The sequence below is a fragment of the Ostrinia furnacalis genome, unplaced genomic scaffold, assembly GCF_004193835.3.
Source record: "Ostrinia furnacalis isolate ACB-3 unplaced genomic scaffold, ASM419383v2 OfSCF5843, whole genome shotgun sequence".
Classification (NCBI taxonomy): domain Eukaryota; kingdom Metazoa; phylum Arthropoda; class Insecta; order Lepidoptera; family Crambidae; genus Ostrinia; species Ostrinia furnacalis.
Genome location: NW_021136082.1, coordinates 478155 through 502008, shown reverse-complemented (window position 1 = coordinate 502008; position 23854 = coordinate 478155). Strand labels below are relative to the sequence as shown.

The following is a 23854-nucleotide window of genomic DNA, read 5'->3' as shown; positions in this document are numbered from 1 at the left end:
GGTGTGTGGTTAAGTTGTTGTTATTTGGACACACCTATTTTTAACTGAACATTAACTTTCCAGGATTCCGATATCTCAACGTCCTTCAATAAATGACTCCTAACCATCGAACTTTAAGTAATCCCGGGGACAGTTTGTAGTGAATATGGGTAATTTGCAATCAAAATAACTTAGTAAGTAAATAAATCTTCTAAACAGTTTGACTTCCTCATGACTACCACAAGTATAGGCAATTTGATATTAATATCATTTATCCATATCAATTACAAAATGTTAAATTCTTTCAATCAAAACTCGAAGCTAAATCGGTCCCCTTCACAATAACAATTATAAACATCAATCTATACCGGAATCCACTTCATGTTTCATTTGTCTAATCTCAAGTCTTAAGATGTTCGACTCAGACTGGCATTTGAGAGCACTTCTGATAAACTGTACCATTACACTATACAGACGCCAATACTCTACAATACTTTAACGAAGATATATTTAAATGAATGAATTTCATCATCTACACTAATATTATAAAGAGGAAAGATTTCATTGTTTGTATTGAATAGGCGCGGGTACTAATGGACCGATTTGAATCCTACATTATTTCTAACTAGCTGTGCCCGCGACTTCGTACGCGTGAAAACCCGTTTTCACAACATTTTTCATTATTGCTCTGCTCCTATTAATCGTAGCGTGATGTTGTATAGCCTATAGCCTTACTCGATAAATGGGCTATCTAACACTGAAAGAATTTTTTAAATCGGACCTGTAGTTCCGGTGATTAGCGCTTTCAAGTAAACAAACAAACAAACTCTTCAGCTTTATAATATTAGTATAGATGAAAATAAGCGGTACGAAGTTTGCCGAGTCAGCTAGTCATGAATAAAAAGGAAGCCTGTAATTTTCTGAGAGATAAACAAGTGAAACTTGACGAAGTGGCTCTACTAAATCCATAAAGCGAGGTTTAGGCTAGTAATAATAAAACTTGCAGAAGTTGACTTCCGCAAGCTGTTTCTTCTTCTCAGTCGGTACACTCTTGTCAGAGTGGTCGTGGTCATCATTGTGAATCACGATGAGTGATGTTCCTCGCAATACGGCACCATTCCTAACCGAGCACTTAGTAGCGGCCTTGATCTGGTCCGTCCATCTCATTGGTGATCTACCACGTGGTCTGGTGCCTTCAACTTTGTACACTGCAAGCTGTTTACCACTGTATAAATAGCTATGGCAAGCCAACTTCTCCATGATTTACACAGTGGTGACAGCTTGCGGAAGTCAATTTCAGCAAGTTTTATTGCTATTAGACTAGCAATAAAACTTGCAGAAATTGACCTCGCTTAAAATTATCAAGGTTAAAGTCATAAAGAGGTAAATAATAAAGGTAAGACACAATTTGGATGAACTTCCTACTCTACTCTACTCTACAGAGTAACCATTATAAAGAAAAATAAATAATGGAACAAAAATCGTAATGTCCGTGAACAACCACCCACATTACATCACAACAATCCATAAACATAGAGTTTACCTACAAAAAACGTAATCACTACATCACGAAGTACGCACAAGCATATTAGCATATACACCTAAACACTGCGCCTTATGTACTTGTGAAAAGTGCTATTTTTCAATAAAAAAATACAGTCTACTATGACCATGATTGTACAATGTGTAGGTATAATTTTTATGCTATTAGTGTCACTAGCCAATGTTTCAGAAATTGGGTAATTGTCATTTAACAAAATTAAATAATAACAAGGAACACTTCCTTAATAAACACTTTACTCTGGCCCTGAAAACCCAATCAGTTTTCAATTTACAGCTTCTTTCACTTGTTTTGAAACTAGTGACGTCATGGATTCCTATTTCTATGAAAATCTTATGGAAAGAAGCATTTTGACAGCTGGAGCATTCCACGCGAAGCGGACAGGTAAAAAAAGTCGATGTTTCCGATTTCAGTAATATTTGAGTATGTTATACATATTATTGATACGTGTACCAAATATTTTTCTAATATAATGACTAGTTTAAGAGTTATGGGTCTTCGAAGTTTTCGACAACCGGTTGGCATGCAGTACTTCAAAGCCGATTATAGAGTCATAAAATTATATATTAAAATAATTAAACCACGGGATTTATTACTTCACTAGCGGCCGCCCGCGACTTCGTACGCGTGGATCCCGTTATACCCCCTTCATCTATCTTACGCGGTTTAGATTTTTTCATACAAATGTTTTTTCCCGCTAACTCCCGTTCCCGTGGGAATTTTGCAACATCCTGTTGTAACTAAGCTTTGAGTTTACTAAGGTACCCGCATGCCAAATTTCAAGCGTCTAACTTAAGCGGTTTAGATTTTTCATACAAATGTTTTTTCCCGCTAACTCCCGTTCCCGTGGGAATTTTGCAATATCCTGTTGTAACTAAGCTTTAAGTTTACTAAGGTACCTGCATGCCAAATTTCAAGCGTCTAACTTAAGCAGTTTAGATTTTTCATACAAAAGGATTTTCCCGCTAATTCCCGTGCCCGTGGGAATTCCTAAGTATCCTATAACCTGCCCAGGAGTACGAAGAATAATTGTACCAAGTTTCGTTAAAATCCGTCAAGTAGTTTTTGTTTCTATAAGGAACATACAGACAGACAGACAGACAGACAGACAGACAGACAGACAGGCAGACAAAAATTTTACTGATTGCAGTTTTGGCATCAGTATCGATCACTAATCACCCCCTGATAGTTATTTTGAAAATATATTTCATGTACAGAATTGACCTCTCTACAGATTTATTATAAGTATAGATTTACCGTGCTTTTTAACTGTATTTTTGGAAACGAAAAAAAAATTATTTTTTCCTAAAATAAATGCAAATTAATTTTTTTTCCTTGATTTTCACAAAGTTCGACCCTTTCGATTTTTTTAATTTTTTTTATTTAAATAGCTAATATTGTGTAGAACATTCATGCCAACTTTCAAAGTGGGCGTGGAAGTGGATTCGGAGCTAGACTGAAAATACTGCCGAAGGGTGGCGTCCAGCGCCGCACCGTCGCGCTGCCGCGCCTGAAGCCCGCCGCCTGTGCGCGTTTAGTTAAACTGACAAGCAAATAAAATCACTTTTGACGGAATGTTTTGTAGATTTTTAATAACACCAAGACATTTTTAATACCTATTAAATACTAAAATACGTTATAAAATAAAGTAGTAGTAGTAAATAAAGTTGCGTTTTTCCGTATCGTGAAAAATAAATTACATTACTCGTAACTGTGAATATTTCCTAACAAAAATAGAATGAGCTGTTATTTTTATACCTTTCGAGTTACAAAAGGCGATTATGTGGGAGGCAGACGGTCGTCAGTGCTTTCATCCTATTCCTATGAAATTAAGTGGCTCATAATAATTTTTAGATATAATGAATACTAGACCTTTCATTCTATCTAGTCTTTTGAAAGGTCGTAAATTATTGGTAATTAGAAGATATTGTGGACCGGATTAATAGATCCACCAGTTAATTTAGGTCAGGACTAATACCCAGAACCGAACCGAACCGGCCGTGCCGCCCGGCATGTGCGGATACGCCATAACTAGGCTTGTGTAGTACATGTACTATGTACTAATAGGAAGCAATTCCTTTAATTAAGTGAACGAGAACGAACTATTCCGTCTTGGTCGTTCAAATCGGTCTTTTAGTTCACTTTAGTACAGCCGATCACTAATGAATAGGTGTGAACGAGACGTGAAATTGGTGACAACCGCGCGCGAGCGAGATGGATTCGGCTCTGTGAGTGTGTAGCGAGTATTTTTCGATATTGGACCATAAATGCATATGAATAAAGACTTTTTTCGTTCGATCTACCTAATAGAATCAGTGTACTAAAATGTGCTAGTTAATAGTACTAGAAGACCGAACTAGTTCATTTGACCGATTTTCGGAGTTCGGAGCGATCCTTTCAGTGTCCGAGTAAGAACAAGCCTGGCCATAACGTATTTTTTAGTATTTAATAGGTACTAAAAATGTATTGGTGTTATTAAAAATCTAAAAAACATTCCGTCAAAAGTGATTTTATTTGCTTGTCAGTTTCACTAAACGCGCACAGGCGGCGGGCTTCAGGCGCGGCAGCGCGACGGCGCGGCGCTGGACGCCACCCTTCGGCAGTATTTTCAGTCTAGCTCCGAATCCACTTCCACGCCCACTTTGAAAGTTGGCATGAATGTTCTACACAATATTAGCTATTTAAATAAAAAAAATTAAAAAAATCGAAAGGGTCGAACTTTGTGAAAATCAAGGAAAAAAAATTAATTTGCATTTATTTTAGGAAAAAATAAATTTTTTTTCGTTTCCAAAAATACAGTTAAAAAGCACGGTAAATGAAGTAATAAATCCCGTGGTTTAATTATTTTAATATATAATTTTATGACTCCATAATCGGCTTTGAAGTACTGCATGCCAACCGGTTGTCGAAAACTTCGAAGACCCATAACTCTTAAACTAGTCATTATATTAGAAAAATATTTGGTACACGTATCAATAATATGTATAGGTAGAACATACTCAAATATTACTGAAATCGGAAACATCGACTTTTTTTACCTGCCCGCTTCGCGTGGAATGCCCCAGCTCACAAAAGCTTCATGGCTGTGGACAGTGAAAAAGTACGTCATTTGACTCGTAGTGTAAAATATTTTAATATTGGGAACAAGAAAAACTGTATTAGCAGCTTTTTATTCAGTTAGTAACCCATAACATAACAATTGCTTACTTTGGCTAGATGTGGCGCTGTGTGAAATTGTCCAAAGATATTTAATTAATTGTCCTTCTAGCCAATTTATTTTGAAGTATTATTAACTGCACAAAATACTAACTTGTGAACCTAAACCGATCAAGGCATGAAATCATTGCTACACCTAAATCAGCGTATACAAATACGGTGAGACCTCAAGCCTACGCAACGCGTGGGCAGCAATGGATCCTGATTACACTATAATGAGAATAAATAGCATTCAAACGTGAATTTTTACATGTTTTTGTGGTACATTTTATTGTTTTGCCGACTTCCTACAGTTTAAAATTAAGTATCTGTGCCTAGAAAAGTCTTAAAATTATCTTCTACCAGCTAATCGATCGTTGCTCCTTAAGTTTACCTGCGTCTACCTTTATTTCAGATTGCTAATATAATCTATGGTAGAGGCTTTTACGGCCATATTAATACCCGGATAGAATACAGCTTGTTTAATGGTTAACCATTAAACAACTAAAGTTAACTAAATTAACATAAATAATGCTTTTTGTTACCAAATAACAGTAAGTTTAGAAAAAAAGGAAGATTTGATTATAACGTCCGTTTGTCCAACTATAACTATAGTTCGAGATGTCACACTGTCATTACTCATGTCATTTGCAAAAGGACGAAATATTACAGATTTTTCTGTGACCATAATAAAACAAATAACCTTAAATCTCAACCTCTCTAGAAAACTCTAAGTTCCTTCACCGGTTTTCCTCAGAACTATTTATGACCATACAACCTTACACGCTCTAGTATTCTCTACAATTCAACATGTTCATTCAAGTTTTCCTCTGAGGAATGTTTGACCATAACCGTCACTCGCAAGCAAGGTCCTCATGACGTGAGGGTGACATCACTCCCGTGTTTAGTCGCGCAAACAGTGTCAAGACTGTGAGAACTGGTTAGGAAAATTGACTTAGATAATGCAATTCGAATGACACCAATCTAGCAGCTCGATATGCAACTTTGTTTTAGAAAAGTTAAGGTAGAGTTACTTGTAGAATCTCTAATAAAATGTGAGCAATGTTGTATTTGTTCTTAGAATGAATAAATAACGTGGGTTTATACACAAAAACTAATAAAATGTAAGCAATGTTGTAATATTTTGGATTTTTAAAGCGTCAATTAAAAATAAAAAAATCGTTGGTAAAATTCTTAATAGAGCCATTAGCCTTATAAAAGGCAATTAGTCTCAGAAAAACTGTCGTATGTGAATAGTCGTATAAAGATCATGCTGTTAATTCAACGAATTCATGGTATGAGATTTGGACTCTATAGATTTAAAGGTTCAGGTTCAAATACTAGGTAGAACTCAAATTAAAAAGTCACTTTGTGTTATTTTTTTCAGTTTGTTTAGGGTAAGATTAAGTCAATCCTATTATTCTAAAACAAAATATGGTTCCATGCTTTAAAACTAAGTATCACTTTGAAAATCACATTTATCACAATCTACATAATAATAGGACTATAAATTCTCAAAGAATTATCACTTTTCTCAGTATTTCAAGATCAAGTTAATCCCAAAAATAGCACACAAATAACTATGTCATATATCTAGTGAAATAATCAAACTTATTTGGGTCATTCCACAAAAATATGTCAACTCTTAGTCCGCGTCACATTTCACATGAAATATTTGTTAATATTTTATTCCAAAATTGTTAAATAACAGCTCGCAATGTGCTTTATTCATCACCCATTTATATTTTTTGAAACTATTTTTAAAACATCTTAAATTCCTTTTGAATGACCCAAAACGTCATTCCCTAGGCATGTCCATACTCCAAAAGTTTGTGTTTTGGGACCCACATTTATAAAAACATCAACTTTATCCTTTATTTTAATTATCGAATAATCTATTTAAATGTATTTACACCAAATTCTATTAATATTTTGCGGTTTCAATAAACAATAATTTGATTTTCTTTAGTTGAAAAAGAGTCTACAGTTTTTAGCGTCATTCCCTCGCCACGCACTGATTTTATAATTTTGCGCTTTAATATGTATTTAGAGTGAATGACATTTAGTTGAGTTTAAAGTACGATACGAAGTTATCCTCAGACCATACTGGCTTTGCGGTAGCCGTTTTTTGAATTAGTGCAAACGTGCCAGTTGTTGCGGAAACATGTGTTAATCCAGTCACTTCGTCAGTCCCTAGTTGAGTAGCTTTATTGATTATAATAGGAAATTGTATATAATTTAATAGTATTTACGTGTGGTTTTTTGGCTATTTTCGGCACATCGTATTAAGCATCTTATAATATAAAGTTAATCTGCATTTGTGTTAAGTTTTACTCCAAATCGTCAGTCCCTAGAGCGTCAGGCCCTAGCTTTAAACGGCACTTGGGACTAAATTACTAGTTAGGGAATGATGTTTTTTATATAGTGATACTAACAAAACAACTACATTATGTATATTAACTTATCTGTAAATGTTAAGGTTAAAAGTTTTATACTTTATTAGAAGTCATAAAGGAGTAATGTAGTATGAAAAAATTGAAAATTATAATTTCTCCTAAAATAAAGCATAAAGTGACTGGCCCTTTTAGACATAACATAATTAATTAATAAACTATAATTTACACTAATAAAGTATTCAAAAGCATCTTAAAAAAGTTACGGACAAAATGACGTCGAAAATATACAGATTTTTATGGAATGACCCATTTATATGACGTATGCCATGCTAAGAAGATGACCGTGATTGGAAGGTCAACGCTACTGAAGATTTTGAGTTTATGTTGTAATCATTTAGTTGAGTGCCGGAAAGGTAAATACTAAAACTACACTGAAAACGTTAAAGTTGAGTTGCACCACCTAACTTTAACCGTGTAACTATGACGATAACCTGTGTTTTTTGTATGGAGTTTGACAGATTTTTGACGTTTGTCAAAATTAAAGTACGGTGGTGCAACCCAGCCTAAGTAGTACATTCGACAGCATATCAGATTCATTTTTGTTGCAAAATCGCTCTTCTTACATCTTTATTAAGGCTTAGAATGTGTAGCATGATGTGCCGTCGTCTGTACATTTGTAAAACAATTAGAAAAATTCAGGAAAACGTTTTTTTTACGATATAAAGACAAAAGCGTACCAAATGTATGCATTATTCACCCAATTTCATTGTAGGTATTTCAGATGTTATATTTCTGTCGTCAGTATTCGCCAGTAATGAGTTTGAATGACTGATAATACATTTTCTACTCAAAATCAATCATGTTATTTTTCTTATAAAAGTTGAGAGCAAGGTTTAAAGAAGTTAAAAGCTTCAAAAAATCAATAAACAGTAGCTCAATTGACTTCGATACTTTTAAATGCATAGAGGTGGCGCTAGTGTCGTTACATCGCTAGACAATAAAAACAAAACACTCACCAATGTAACAATGTCTCCCGGGTTGGCGGCCGCGATCCTCCTCAGTCTTTCATACAACAAGTCCAGTAACTTCTGGTGATTGGAGTTCAGTTCATCCAGCTCCCTCGCAACCGATTCGGAACCGACCGGAACGCGTTCCGGGTCGACGATCCGACCTCTGTTCCGGAGACGTTCCGCCATGTCTATGTCCGCTTGACGTTTCAGGTGTTTCATGTCCAGTGATGGGTGTACCTCGTCGCAGAGCCACTCAGAATACCGCTGGCATCGCGACGAATGTATCTAGTTTGGGTTAGGTCGAAGCGGGTTAGGTTATGTTAGGTTAGTTGAACAGACTGCTTTTGACTGAATTAAAGGCAGAAAAACAATCTGTTAAGCTTGTATTAGATTTTAACGCTATCATCCTTCTTTCATTCCATCCACAGATTTAATAGAGCAGAAACACATTCGAAAATATCTCCCGAAAAAACTTTCAAAAATCTCTCTCAATGGTAGTTTTTATTGTAGGAGGGCAACACTGAATTCTCAAGTCCAGTTTGAAGGTGTCGCAGTAAAGAAACCATGCTGGAAGAGGCCTGTAAATAATACAGGTTTAAGCGTGCAACACCCAAGGCTTTTGTGTAGAAAAACCAATCTTCGTGCACGCACCCAAAGCACAACTCACAAAAGTATAATTTGAAATGATAATTTCTAATATTTTTTTCAAAATGGTGTATTTTTATGACGATGGCAACACTGATAGCCCAAACGATGCATGCGAAGCTTTTTATTTGGTACAAGAATTTGGTTCTTTTTAAATCTTAGAGCTTCAAATGAGTCAGTAATTACTTGAACAAGATCTTTTTAATAAAAATGCATTTAATTTTGCGTCGGCAAAATTATTTACAAATATCTTAGTAACAATGCGAACAGCAGTAATAAATTGCCGTTTGTATCCGTAATTTCGTTCACACAGACATCCCATTCAAAGACAGTTAGTATTAGTATAGTTGCGAAGCTTCGTTAGTTAACACACAGTTAGATCAATCCGCTAAGCATTAAAAATACGGTAGTTACCGCAGTAATGGCGTTAGCAGAAGCGTAAAACTCAAGAGACAAGAAACTCCGACAAGACAATTGAAGCGACATCGAAAACCCAGAAGAAACGACAAGAACGAAGCGGGAAGTGACCAAACGCTGGACTGTACTTTCTTTCAACCTTTCACAAAAACAAGTGACAACCTGACTGCGCGGCATTTCGAGAAAACATATGACAGTCGAGATTCGAGAACAAATTGTGTTTTTTAAAAACGATAATTATCTTGAGGGTGAGTTTTCATTTATTCCGAGATGAGTGGAACGATTTTTGTATGAAAATACACTGAAAGGTATTAAAATCATGCTCCGTTCCGTATCAGTGAAACCTCACCCTTAATTTGACAACAAAAAACTGTTTCGTGCTCTTAGATATTTATTAAATGATTCGTCTCGACTCTCTTTTGTCATTAAATTACTCTCTCAAGACGCCTTAACGCTTTAATAATAAACGTTGTGCTTCAAATGAATAGTTTTACATGATTTTTAGGCGACGAATGACAGTACCACTTCATTTTGAGCCTTAATACCTACAAAGTTAAGGTTAACCCTGTCTACTTTGCCATTCAAAACAAAGACACACAGTCCTGTAAAACTATCCATATGTCGCACAACGTTTACCAACACATAGTCTGGTCTGCGAGCACGTAGAATTTTGTCCAATGACCCCAAGCTACCCATCCTTATCGCTTGCGCGTAATTATATTGCTGTCGCGACTGTGCGACGGGCGCCCGCAGTGAGTGTGCGAGCGCGACAGCAACATAATTACGCGCTAGCGATAAGGATGGGTAGCTTGGGGTCATTGGACAAAATTCTACGTGCTCACAGACCGGGCTTTAGACACATAATCCAGTTAGAAATATATTTACCTTCGCCTCCCGAATGAACCTTCCACCATCCACGTTAACTTTTTCGATCTTAGGCGTTCTCTCCACAACGCTTGTGAGTAGTACCTGTAAATTGGCCACAAGACACCCAGTTGATTAATAAATTAGTCTGTGCAATTGATATTGACCTCGCATGCGGTCGAATGTGCGTAATTATGGTTTATTTTCGTGTGACTGTTGTTTATTTTAGGTAAAATAATGTACGGTCGCCAACACATCAGCTTACCCCAAAATGAGAAATCTCAATTGATCTTCAACCTTATGCAAATAACATCAACGTTCAATCTGTAGTTTTGGCGTACGTTGATATGCTGACGTCCATACTATCAAGTTATTTAGGTATTTATTGAATTACATAATATTGTCGCGAACTGTAGACATAGTATTTTAAAAAATAGTGTATTTTCATTCATGCATAATGTTAGAAAAGTCTTGTATAAAATGTAGTTAATTAAATTGAATTAAATTAAATCTTTAAGGATCAATTACGTTAGTATATTCCAGTTTCCATTGAAGTTTAAAAATATTGTGTTCAGTTATATCGTGCATGTTTGATTATCATACACCGATATTAAGTATACAACATGTAAACATAGTTTTTTAGTATGTCTTACTTAAAATTTCACGTGCTCATTTATTAGATACGTGCAACTCTTAAAACCGTTACATGCAAATTTAAATCTTAGCTATTCCAAAATACGACTCACATCAGTATAATAACGACTAACATCAACGAAGATGTTCAAACAAACGAGAACCCTATCTGATCGAAATTAAGTCGACTTTACCCCTAAAATCCAAGACTAAAGTAGACCCTATCACATCAACCTATGGTTCATTTTCCACCGATCATATCTCACCCGGGTAGGCTCAAACTGCTCCTTAGGCCGGATCTCAATGGGCGGCTGTGCCTGCAACTTGGCGAATGTGTCGTCAATCCATTCCGCCTCCTTCTCTAGCCCGGCGTTATAGTTGCGCAGGAGTTGGTACGCCGCTTCGCAGCTTCGGAGTCTATGGACAAGAATTACAAGTCAATGACAGTTTTTACCCATGGGACAAAGAACTTCGTTGGATGAGACAGCAGATATCACACCCCAAAGAAGAAATTTATAGACTCAACGTTACTAAGCAGTGAACTCTAAAGACAAGGGCTGCCACAATAGATCAAACCTGGTCGAGCGGGCGCAAATGAAGGCCCAAAAACCAATATTAATAATGGGGCAACAGATAACATATAATAAAGGACTTCGCCCTCACGTGTTGGGTTTTAATGGCGGTAGATCTTGTCTACGCGGGAGTTGCGGTCGTAGGAATGAGAGGTGTTAATAGTCCCATAAGTCAGACGATAGTGTTAGCGTCATATTTATATTTATACAATAACTATTGTTATTTTAGTAATTTAATATTTAATATTAAATATTTTGAAATTGATTGTAACAATGAAGTAATAATTAACCTATTTTATTTAATGTATTTTATTTGATTTCCGTTTATTTTGGTTCAATTAACTAGGATTGCAACAAATATTATTTTAATAACTACCGGTAATTTTATTAATATTTATTGTCGATTATAATGGTAAAATATAAAACTATTTTTAGAAATATTTTATTATTATACACTTTCTTTAGTTTTCAATCAATTTCTGTTACGAGTTGTTAATTTGACTACAATTACAAAAGCCCAATCAGAGACGTCAGCCAATCGGAAGCGTCGACCAATCACAGCACACCGACTTGTGGTGGGGGTGTTTGAGCGGGGCATTCGATAGCAGAGCGAGAGTCAGTCTTGATCGAGCGCTGAGCGGAGTAACAGTTAAGGACGAAATATTAATATTGTAAAAGTGTTGTGTGAAATATACTGTGAAAGTGCTGAAAAGTTATACGGAGTTTAATTTCCACTGACCTGACCCAATAGGTCAGAAGTGGGATTACCAAGAAAATTTTGCATTTTCTTACGCCCACGAGCCAGAAAACAAACGTAAGTACGTTAGTAAATTTGTAATGGTTAACCTAATGGAATACATCTGATGAAGAAGGAAGTGTTATACTACCTTCAAGGCAAGAAGGCGTACGACATGCTACTTGTAAGGGGAGAACAAACCGATCTTCACGACCAGTATTGCGGAGACGGCGCTATACTACTTCGTCGTCGGAAACTGAAGGAGAGCCACTCTCTCCACCACCAAGGGAGAAAAGAAGCTCTAGGAAGAGGCGCGGAACTGGTGACTCAAGGAAAAGGGCACGGGTCATTTATTCATCTTCAGAATCAAGAAATCAGTCGCCATCTCCGAAAAGAAAAAGACCATTGGAGAACAGAGAAGAGGAACGGGATACCAAGTTAGTAGATAAATTTCTGTCTATTTTAGAAAAAGTTAAGAGTTCGGATAAGCCGAAAATTACTTTTAATTCGAGTGTGATACCGGAGTTCGACCCTTTATCTAGAAATCAAACTGTCTCGACATGGATCACTAAAGTAGAGGAATGTGCCGAGGTTTATGGATGGGAAGAAAGGGAGATTATCCACTATTCCCTACCAAAATTAAGCGGCGTTGCTAGAACATGGTATCAGGGTCTAACTTCGATATTACATACGTGGTCAGAATGGAAAAGGAAACTAATTGAATCCTTTCCATGTAGAGAAGATTATGCCGAACTCTTAACCGAAATGTTATCTAAGAAGGCTAAATATGGTGATTCTTTAGAGCATTACTATTATGCAAAAATTAATTTGATAAATAGATGTAAAATCACCGGCAAACAAGCAGTAGATTGTCTTTTGTACAGTATAGAGGATCGGGCAGTAAAAGTTGGTGCCCAGGCAGCACAATTTCGAGAGCCAGAACAGGTGCTTAAATATTTCAAAACAGTTAAAATAGGGCAGAGCAGAGACAACCAAGATACGATGAGGAGACGTTCTGAAAACAACGTGGATTGCGCAGATTCTTCGAAATCAGGTAACACCAACCCCATAATTAGGTGCTTCAACTGCAACGNAGCGGCGTTGCTAGAACATGGTATCAGGGTCTAACTTCGATATTACATATGTACGTGGTCAGAATGGAAAAGGAAACTAATTGAATCCTTTCCATGTAGAGAAGATTATGCCGAACTCTTAACCGAAATGTTATCTAAGAAGGCTAAATATGGTGATTCTTTAGAGCATTACTATTATAAAAAAAAAAAAAAAGAAAAAAAGTTTTTATTTCGAACAACTCATAAGTTCATAGTGTGGTTAGTAAACACACCTTAAATGCTAAAATTATTATTATTATGCAAAAATTAATTTGATAAATAGATGTAAAATCACCGGCAAACAAGCAGTAGATTGTCTTTTGTACAGTATAGAGGATCGGGCAGTAAAAGTTGGTGCCCAGGCAGCACAATTTCGAGAGCCAGAACAGGTGCTTAAATATTTCAAAACAGTTAAAATAGGGCAGAGCAGAGACAACCAAGATACGATGAGGAGACGTTCTGAAAACAACGTGGATTGCGCAGATTCTTCGAAATCAGGTAACACCAACCCCATAATTAGGTGCTTCAACTGCAACGAGATCGGGCATCCAAGTTTCAAGTGTGAAAAGACGGCATCTTCCGTGAAATGTCACAACTGTAATGAGGTGGGTCACCGTAGTTATAAGTGCGATAAAGCTCCTTCTAAATGCATGACATGTGATCGGGTTGGTCATCTTACTTCCAACTGTTATAAAAACATAGGAAAGTCAGTTTCTAACGAGTCCGAAAATAATTCAAAGCAGAAACTTGTAACTTAAGTAATGACAGAGGTTACTGGTATTTAAAAAAAAAATGTATGTAATTGCATGTAATGGATTTAAAAGTAAATGGGTCTATAATTTCTTGTCGCATCGATCTAGGGAGTAAATGCTCTTTAATTCAGCTTCCAATTCTCTGAACCTAAAAATGGTTTATCGAAATGATGACGCAACCTTGCCAACCCTCTGTAGTGTAGGAGCTAATTATGGTCATTACGCTTGGAGTAGTAGTTGCCACGTTACCTAGAAATCAGATATCATCTCGTACTTTGTGGAAGACGTTCTGACGCGTCCTGTCTTGTAAGGTCTTCCTTCTTCTTCTTCTTTTATTAATGGCGATGAACTTGTGTTCTTTTTCGCCACGTCTTGTAAGGTCATCCGTTTACTGAAAAAACTAGACATCCTTATAATTCCCTAACGATATTAAGTTTGACTCTTGAGGTTCTCATGTATGTATACAATACGCGCAATCCAAGTTTCTACTGATTGCGAATTGCTAGATTTTAAAATTGATGTAAAAGTCACGTTACGTGGTTTGAGAGGTCAGGAATATTATCTTACAATTATAAAAATATTATAGATGTCTCACAGAAACCGATATGTATTATAAAGTATTTCAAGACTTTGTCGTGTCCTACAATATAAAGCATATTCAAAAGGCCCAGGACTAGTGGGCAGGTTAAGTATTTTAGATTATCGCACTATTTTAGATGCATTATCCACATCCATCCATGGTGGCGACGATAAATGATAGTACGAGCACCTACAAACATACAGGCTGGTATTAACGTTACTAACATTACTAACTCGATATTGAATCATGAGACTGACATTAATGACACTGTTGATAATATAATAGAATGGCTTGAGAGTAACAATTTGACAATTAATCTAAATAAATCGGTATTTGTACAATTTAACAAATCAAAACACGCGAAGTATAATTTTAAGCTAAATATTAATAAAATTCAGCAAGCACAGTGTATAAAATTTTTAGGTATTACTATTGACGAGGATTTAAATTGGAAGCAGCATATTGAGAACATATGTAACAGAATAAATAAATTTGGATATGCCCTAAATCACGTTAAAAAGGTAACAAACAGTAAAACGGCTGTTATGTCTTATAGGGCATATGTAGAATCAATAGCACGCTACGGCCTTATGCTATGGGGCAATAGCACAGACAAAAATAGAGCCTTTATAGCCCAAAAGAGATGCATCAGAGCAATCTGTGGAATNTGTTAGCGTCATATTTATATTTATACAATAACTATTGTTATTTTAGTAATTTTTAAATTGATTGTAACAATGAAGTAATAATTAACCTATTTTATTTAATGTATTTTATTTGATTTCCGTTTATTTTGGTTCAATTAACTAGGATTGCAACAAATATTATTTTAATAACTACCGGCAATTTTATTAATATTTATTGTCGATTATAATGGTAAAATATAAAACTATTTTTAGAAATATTTTATTATTATACACTTTCTTTAGTTTTCAATCAATTTCTGTTACGAGTTGTTAATTTGACTACAATTACAAAAGCCAATCAGAGACGTCAGCCAATCGGAAGCGTCGACCAATCACAGCACACCGACTTGTGGTGGGGGTGATTGAGCGGGGCATTCGATAGCAGAGCGAGAGTCAGTCTTGATCGAGCGCTGAGCGGAGTAACAGTTAAGGACGAAATATTAATATTGTAAAAGTGTTGTGTGAAATATACTGTGAAAGTGCTGAAAAGTTATACGGAGTTTAATTTCCACTGACCTGACCCAATAATTTGTTAAAAATATCGACATAATCGGCTGTATCTTTTGATTGGCTTGGCTTAGAAGTTTGATATTTTCACAGCTTAAAGGGACAATAGACCTGAGTATTTCATGTGAATTTCAGCTTGATACGTCCACGCGTTCTTGAGATAAAGGGTCTTGACAGACAGACAGACGGACAACAAAGTGATCCTATAAGGGTTCCGTTTTTTCCTTTTGAGGTACGGAACCCTAAAAAAGGTGTAGTAGCCTAAATCCTACATCAATTTTGGTTTGTAAAAAGATGGCGGTTAAATTTATAAATTTTGGTTCATGACCTATTAGGCTAGGTTTTCGATGTATCAGTGGACTGTATTTCTGCGGATGCTTAACCCTTAACCACTGACGTACGTACGTGATACGTCGGTCAAACGGGTTTTCGTTCAAAACTTCATTTTGTGCGGGAATTTTTGCGTGTCCTTTTTGGTAGTTTCCTAGTGGCCAGAGATGCGTGTGTGACGGGAGAAAATAGATGGGTAGCACGTTCCTAAGTAGTTGAGATAGACCACCCGACGTATGTGGTACGTAACGTCAGTGTTAATGTAACTTTTTCAACATCGCTTTTGTATGTTGGTCCATAGATAAAATTAATTGTTAGCATTCTAATTTATTTACTTGGCCGTCTACATATAAAGAACCTTATTTACGCCAAAAATTTATTACAAATGACGAAGAAATTCGCAAAAAATCCAGTGGATGAAAATGTTTATATTAGTTGCGGTTTTCGAGGACAATCATCATGATGGTGAAGGAGCTTTAATTCGTGGCTTTGGATTTGACTTCTTCTGAAGATTGTATACCATATTTTCATATTTCCTAGCTAGTTTGAAGCACGGCAAACTGGTGACCAGGTCATCAAACAAAGAAAGACTATAGAAAATAGCCTTCCTAAATGAACCGTATTAAAAAGTGACTTAATTTGTGAATTATAGCTATTGTGATTTTTTCCTGATTAAAACTGTTATTAATCTTTAATATAATAATAATAAGGCTCGTGTGTTGCCTACTGGTGATAACAGAGCCCCGATTACGGTAATATTTAACGTCTACAATCCAGACACGCTTCTTCGATTCTGCGATACGATTGGTCAAAACAGCTGACGTTGACTGACAGCTGACTGTTTTGACCAATCGCATCGCAGAATCGAAGAAGCGTGTCTGGATTGTAGACGTTAAATATTACCGTAATCGGGGCTCTGATCGCGCTAGTGTGCCGCAGCGGACTTGACCGTCCCGCGGTTCGCGACCCGCTAATGCTTTCTAGCAACTTGAGCGGAGTATTTATTTGGCGTGCTAGGTCAAAAGATGGCGCTAAAGCCAATACGTTTACTGCTTTGTTTATGAAGACATGTAACTAAGCAAAAAACAGATTAGAGACGCTATTGAAAATTTCGACATGGTATATTAATGTCCAAGTAGCACAATGATCACAGCTGACGCACGGTGGGCTGATATTAGAGCTTCATAGACTTAGCGTCGCTCAAAAATCAAGTGCCTAATTTTGAAAAAAATAATATGCCAATGTGTTCCTTTACCAAAAAGGAATATTTTATATTATGTAACGTTCCTTGATAAAGTTATTATTTAATAAGTTATTGACAATTTCCTTTTTTTTTGTATGGAGCTCAACATTTATTTTTATTTTATTCGTTATTCTTAAGCTTTCTTAAGAAATTGACTTTTGTATTATGTAATGCATCATATAAGCTATGTTATCACCAAGTGTCGCATTTCGGAAATCTTCGGAACATTGTCATTTTGGACTTTTATTTATTTATTTATTTATTTATTTATTTATTTATTTTATTACGTATACAAAACAGGACAATGTCCTAAGCAATACAATGACAATATGAAAATAAAAAGCAAAACCAGAAATAAAAAAAAAAATTAAATAACCGCCAAATTTTGTAAAAATAACTACGCCAATGTGTTCCTTTGCCAAAAAGAAATATTTTATGTTATGTAACTTTTCTTGATAAAGTTATTATTTAATATAAAGTTATGAACAATACTATAGGTTGTTAGCGTTATATTTATACAATAACTATTGTTATTTTAGTAATTTTTAAATTGATTGTAACAATGAAGTAATTAATTAACCTATTTTATTTAATGTATTTTATTTGATTTCCGTTTATGTTGGTTCAATTAACTAGTATTGCAACAATTATGATTTTAATAACTACCGGTAATTTTATTAATATTTATTGTCGATTTTTAGAAATATTTTATTATAATTATACACTTTCTTTAGTTTTCAATCAATTTCTGTTACGAGTTGTTAATTTGACTACAATTACAAAAGCCAATCAGAGACGTCAGCCAATCAGAAGCGTCGACCAATCACAGCAAACCGACTTGTGGTGGGGGTGATTGAGCGGGGCATTCGATAGCAGAGCTAGAGTCAGTCTTGATCGAGCGCTGAGCGGAGTAACAGTTAAGGACGAAATATTAATATTGTAAAAGTGCTGTGTGAAATATACTGTGAAAGTGTTGAAAAGTTATACGGAGTTTAATTTCCACTGACCTGACCCAATAGGTCAGAAGTGGGATTACCAAGAAAATTTTGCATTTTCTTACGCCCACAAGCCAGAAAACAAACGTAAGTACGTTAGTAAATTTGCAATGGGTAACCTAATGTACGAGTTTTTTTTTTCTTCTTTCACTCCCTTCTTGTTCTTTTATTATTTGACTTGATCAACAAATATGAAAAGATTTTTCACTTATTTTTAAAAGCTATTTATGGGCAAACTTTTTTTTAAATTCCTCTGATAAATTGTGAAGTGAGAGAAAAAAAAAATTAAAAAAAAAATATTGTCTTGCAACTAGGAAATATAATTTAATTAACTGAATTATGGATTTTTTTTGTGCCACGTTTTACATTTTTAATATTTTTAACTCGGTTTTATTACAGTTAAATAATAATGTAAATAACTTAAAGATGCAATGCTATTGTAATATTATAACATTTATTGGTTTATAATAAAGTTAATGTTAAGTGTTTGTTGACTTATTACGCCGCTAGGTGATTAAATTAATCCTGGCATTTGCTAATTTTATGAAGATTACATTGCTCTAATTACTATGATGTGGTTTAAATGTAATTTTGAAATACAATTTTCCGATTTATAATACGCATAGATGTTCATATTAGGCAGTGGTATTTACTTTAAAGTATAAAATTGAGGTGGTACTGATGTGACATATATTAAGCTGGCCTCTGTAAGTTTCAGATCATTGAAAAATGATGGAGGATAGCGATGATGCCCTAGGTGGAGGGTTTGAAAGGATGGATGCCCTAGGTGGAGGGTTTGAAAGGAGGGATGCCCTAGGTGGAGGGTTTGAAAGGAGGGACGCCCTAGGTGGAGGGTTTGAAAGGGATGCCCTAGGTGGAGGGTCTGAAAGAAGGGATGCCCTAGGTGGAGGGTCTAAAAGGAGGACAGCCCTAGGTGGAGGGTTGAGGATGAGGTACAAAGGGGTACCTGAGGATAGGGATAAGGATACATCTGATGAAGAGGGAAGTGTTATACTACCTTCAAGGCAAGAAGGCGTACGACATGCTACTTGTAAGGGGAGAACAAACCGATCTTCACGACCAGTATTGCGGAGACGGCGCTATACCACTTCGTCGGAAACTGAAGGAGAGCCACTCTCTCCACCACCAAGGGAGAAAAGAAGCTCTAGGAAGAGGCGCGGAACTGGTGACTCAAGGAAAAGGGCACGGGTCATTTATTCATCTTCAGAATCAAGAAATCAGTCGCCATCTCCGAAAAGAAAAAGACCATCGGAGAACAGAGAAGAGGAACGGGATACCAAGTTAGTTGATAAATTTTTGTCTATTTTAGAAAAGGTTAAGAGTTCGGATAAGCCGAAAATTACTTTTAATTCGAGTGTGATACCGGAGTTCGACCCTTTATCTAGAGATCAAACTGTCTCGACATGGATCACTAAAGTAGAGGAATGTGCTGAGGTTTATGGATGGGAAGAGAGGGAGATTATCCACTATTCCCTACCAAAATTAAGCGGCGTTGCTAGAACATGGTATCAGGGTCTAACTTCGATATTACATACGTGGTCAGAATGGAAAAGGAAACTAATTGAATCCTTTCCATGTAAAGAAGATTATGCCGAACTCTTAACCGAAATGTTGTCTAAGAAGGCTAAATATGGTGATTCGTTAGAGCATTACTATTATGCAAAAATTAATTTGTTAAATAGATGTAAAATCACCGGCAAACAAGCAGTAGATTGTCTTTTGTACAGTATAGAGGATCGGGCAGTAAAAGTTGGTGCCCAGGCAGCTCAATTTCGAGAGCCAGAAGAGGTGCTTAAATATTTCAAAACAGTTAAAATAGGGCAGAGTAGAGACAACCAAGATACAATGAGGAGGAGACGTTCTGAAAACAACGTGGATTGCGCAGATTCTTCGAAATCAGGTAACACCAACCACATGATTAGGTGCTTCAACTGCAACGAGATCGGGCATCCAAGTTTCAAGTGTGAAAAGACGGCATCTTCCGTGAAATGTCACAACTGTAATGAGGTGGGTCACCGTAGTTATAAGTGCGATAAAGCTCCTTCTAAATGCATGACATGTGATCGGGTTGGTCATCTTACTTCCAACTGTTATAAAAACATAGGAAAGTCAGTTTCTAATGAGTCCGAAAATACTTCAAAACAGAAACTTGTATCTTAAGTAATGACAGAGGTTACTGGTATCAAAAAATGTGTGTAACGGTATGTAATGGATTTAAAAGTAAATGGGTCTATAATTTCTTGTCGCATCAATCTAGGGAGTAAATGCTCTTTAATTCAGATTCCAATTCTCTGAACCTAAAAATGGTTTATCAAAATGATGACGCAACCTTGCCAACCCTCAGTGGTGTAGGAGCTAATATGGTCATTACGCTTGGAGTAGTAGTTGCCACGGTACCTAAAAGATCAATATAATATCAGATAATATCATCTCGTACTTAGTGGAAGACGTTCTGGCGCGTCCTGTCTTGTAAGGTCTTCCTTCTTCTTCTTCTTCTTCTTCTCTGAACTTGTGTTCTTTTTCGCCACGTCTTGTAAGGTCATCCCTTTACTGAAAAACTAGACATCCTTATAATTCCCTAACGATATTAAGTTTGACTCTTGAGGTTCTCATGTATGTATACAATGCGCGCAATCCAAGTTTCTGCTGATTGCGTTACGTGGTTTGAGAGGTCAGGAATATTATCTTACAATTATAAAAATATTATAGATGTCTCACAGAAACCGATATGTACCTATTATAAAGTATTTCAAGACTTTGTCGTGTCCTACGATATAAAGCATATTCAAAAGGCCCAGACTAGTGGGCAGGTTAAATATTTTAGATTATCGCACTATTTTAGATGCATTATCCCCATCCATCCATGGCGGCGACGACAAATGATAGGATAAGCACCTACAAACATACAGGTTGGTATTGTTACATTACTAACATAAGACTACACCGAAGAGCCCTTCAGAATTGTAAAAGTGGAACAGAAGGTAAAGTATGCCATTAATTTTTAAGCACTGGCCACACAGTACAATGATAGAGACCTGGTACGCGTGGAGAGGCAAGTACCTACCTCACGATGGTAAATAAAAAGATGGAAACCTGTAGCAGGCCTGGCTCACTCCGCGCAGTACATCCGATAATTACCTACAGCGAAGCGCCCCGCCGGCGGGTATTATATCAGTCGAGTGTCACGCGCGCGCAGGTCAGGACGCTGGCGTGCGTTGTAGTACCTAATTCTGATCGAAGTATTATTTAAAAATGGACATAAAGAGAAAGAAATATTGTGCGGCGTTCGGGTGTCGCGTCGTTGTTTCTCGCTTTCACGCCTAAACCACTGAACCGATTTTGATTAAATTTGGCATAGAGATAGTTTGTGTCCCGGGAAAGGACATAGGATAGTTTTTATCCCGGTTTTTAACACAAGGACGAGCGTGATAAAGTTTTTCTGTGCCAGACAAAATTCCACGCGGGCGTAGCCGCGGGCGGAAAGCTAGTTCTAATATACCATTGGATAGAACGGAAAATTTGCAATTGAACTGTATTATAATTTATTATAATTTCGTTAATTTGTCCCTTACATTAATTATAATTATTTCCGGTGACGACATGATTTTCGGGTGACGCCTTTCGGTCTAGGATGAAGCCGTTTCGTGTTTGCGTAGTAAGTAGGTAAGAAATAATGACTTTTCATTATTTCTTCTTTTTTCTGTAATAGTATGTTTAATTTATTCGTCTTATGTTAAAATAGGTATGATGTATGAACACATTGTAATAAAATAAGTATTTTTAATCCTAAGTAGGTATATTTGAAATTTTATTTTTACAAAGGTAAAATAACAGTAATACTTACCTACATACGTACCTCATTGNCAAGTACCTACCTCACGATGGTAAATAAAAAGATGGAAACCTGTAGTAAACTATCAAGATCCCTACCGTATAGTCCTCGATACTGACAGGTTTGTTATTAAGGACACACCTTTTACTCGAAAAAGTGGGTAGATTTGGATGAATTTCAATAAAAATTTTGAGTCTGAATCATCTGAAAATGACATTGCAAAAGATGAGTAAATAGTAAATTTAAATTGGGTAATGTCCTCTCTCAGAAACACTTGTAACATGTTGATTGTCTGTTGTAATAATAAATAGTATGATGTCGGTGACTTTATATCCACTTTATTATATGCTTTTAATATATCTAAATGAAATAGGTAATTATAATTTACACCAACTCTTTATGATTAGTTTTGTAGATAAAACCAATTTGAATTAGTTCTAATATTTATTTTAAGTCTATTAGGATGTTTTTTTCCATGAAATGTCAATTATGTTATATTGCATGTTATATTTTTTGTTTAAATGAAATAATAAGCGATGGGACTCGCTTTAAGTAGGATGGCCGAGCTGTTAGCGTCATATTTATATTTATACAATAACTATTGTTATTTTAGTAATTTAATATTTAATATTAAATATTTTGAAATTGATTGTAACAATGAAGTAATAATTAACCTATTTTATTTAATGTATTTTATTTGATTTCCGTTTATTTTGGTTCAATTAACTAGGATTGCAACAAATATTATTTTAATAACTACCGGCAATTTTATTAATATTTATTGTCGATTATAATGGTAAAATATAAAACTATTTTTAGAAATATTTTATTATTATACACTTTCTTTAGTTTTCAATCAATTTCTGTTACGAGTTGTTAATTTGACTACAATTACAAAAGCCAATCAGAGACGTCAGCCAATCGGAAGCGTCGACCAATCACAGCACACCGACTTGTGGTGGGGGTGTTTGAGCGGGGCATTCGATAGCAGAGCGAGAGTCAGTCTTGATCGAGCGCTGAGCGGAGTAACAGTTAAGGACGAAATATTAATATTGTAAAAGTGTTGTGTGAAATATACTGTGAAAGTGCTGAAAAGTTATACGGAGTTTAATTTCCACTGACCTGACCCAATAATAGTAGATTTACATAGCCCGCAGAGCGCAGAACTGCTAAATTTACGGCAATTGAAGAGGCACAAAGAAGTTTTATCACACAGCATGAAAAATAAATGACAATTACAGTAATAATTTTGCATGCCTAAAGGTGGAAGATGGAGATACCTACTTGAAAAATTGTAACACCTACTGATGTAAACCCATTTTCGCAAAATAAATGATTTGATTTGATTTTATGAATTTACTGTTGAGTGTTTAGAATAACCTTGACGGGCTTAAGGGAGAAAAATAGGCTAAAGGTTTGATGGCCTTTGCGCTTACGGACTAAAAAAACTTCCAATAATTTTTGTGACAGATCGATGTGGAATTCCTTCGGCGAGGCCTTTGTCCAGCAGTGGACATCATTTGGCTGAAGCCTGAAACGAACAAATAATTTGCCCTCCTGAATGCGTCAGGGTAGGACCGGTCGTTGTTCAAATCCTTAGTGGAGGCCTTTGTCCAGCAGTGGAATTCATTTGGCAGAAACGAACTGCTATGAGCCTCTGAGGATTTGGGTTTTTAAAAAAGAAATATGAGATTTTTATCATCAATCACTAATTACTTAATACACGACACATACATAATCCATACTTATAAAACATATAGCACAATTATTGATTTTTTTATTGTTTTT

At 35.9% G+C, this 23854-nt stretch overlaps 1 protein-coding gene across 16 annotated transcripts in view; it reads right to left on the bottom strand.

Annotated features, from left to right (window-relative positions):
* The window catches only part of shot (dystonin-like protein short stop), a 150026-nt gene that overhangs the window by 123253 nt on the left and 2919 nt on the right, over positions 1 to 23854 (bottom strand). For all 16 annotated transcript variants that reach the window (XM_028316672.1, XM_028316678.1, XM_028316680.1 and 13 more), the window contains exons 5-7: positions 10967 to 11117; positions 10089 to 10172; positions 8148 to 8426 (exon numbers count right to left, since the gene is read on the bottom strand). In XM_028316672.1, the coding sequence (XP_028172473.1) occupies positions 8148 to 8426; positions 10089 to 10172; positions 10967 to 11117 (514 nt within the window). The remainder of the gene's footprint in view (positions 1 to 8147; positions 8427 to 10088; positions 10173 to 10966; positions 11118 to 23854) is intronic.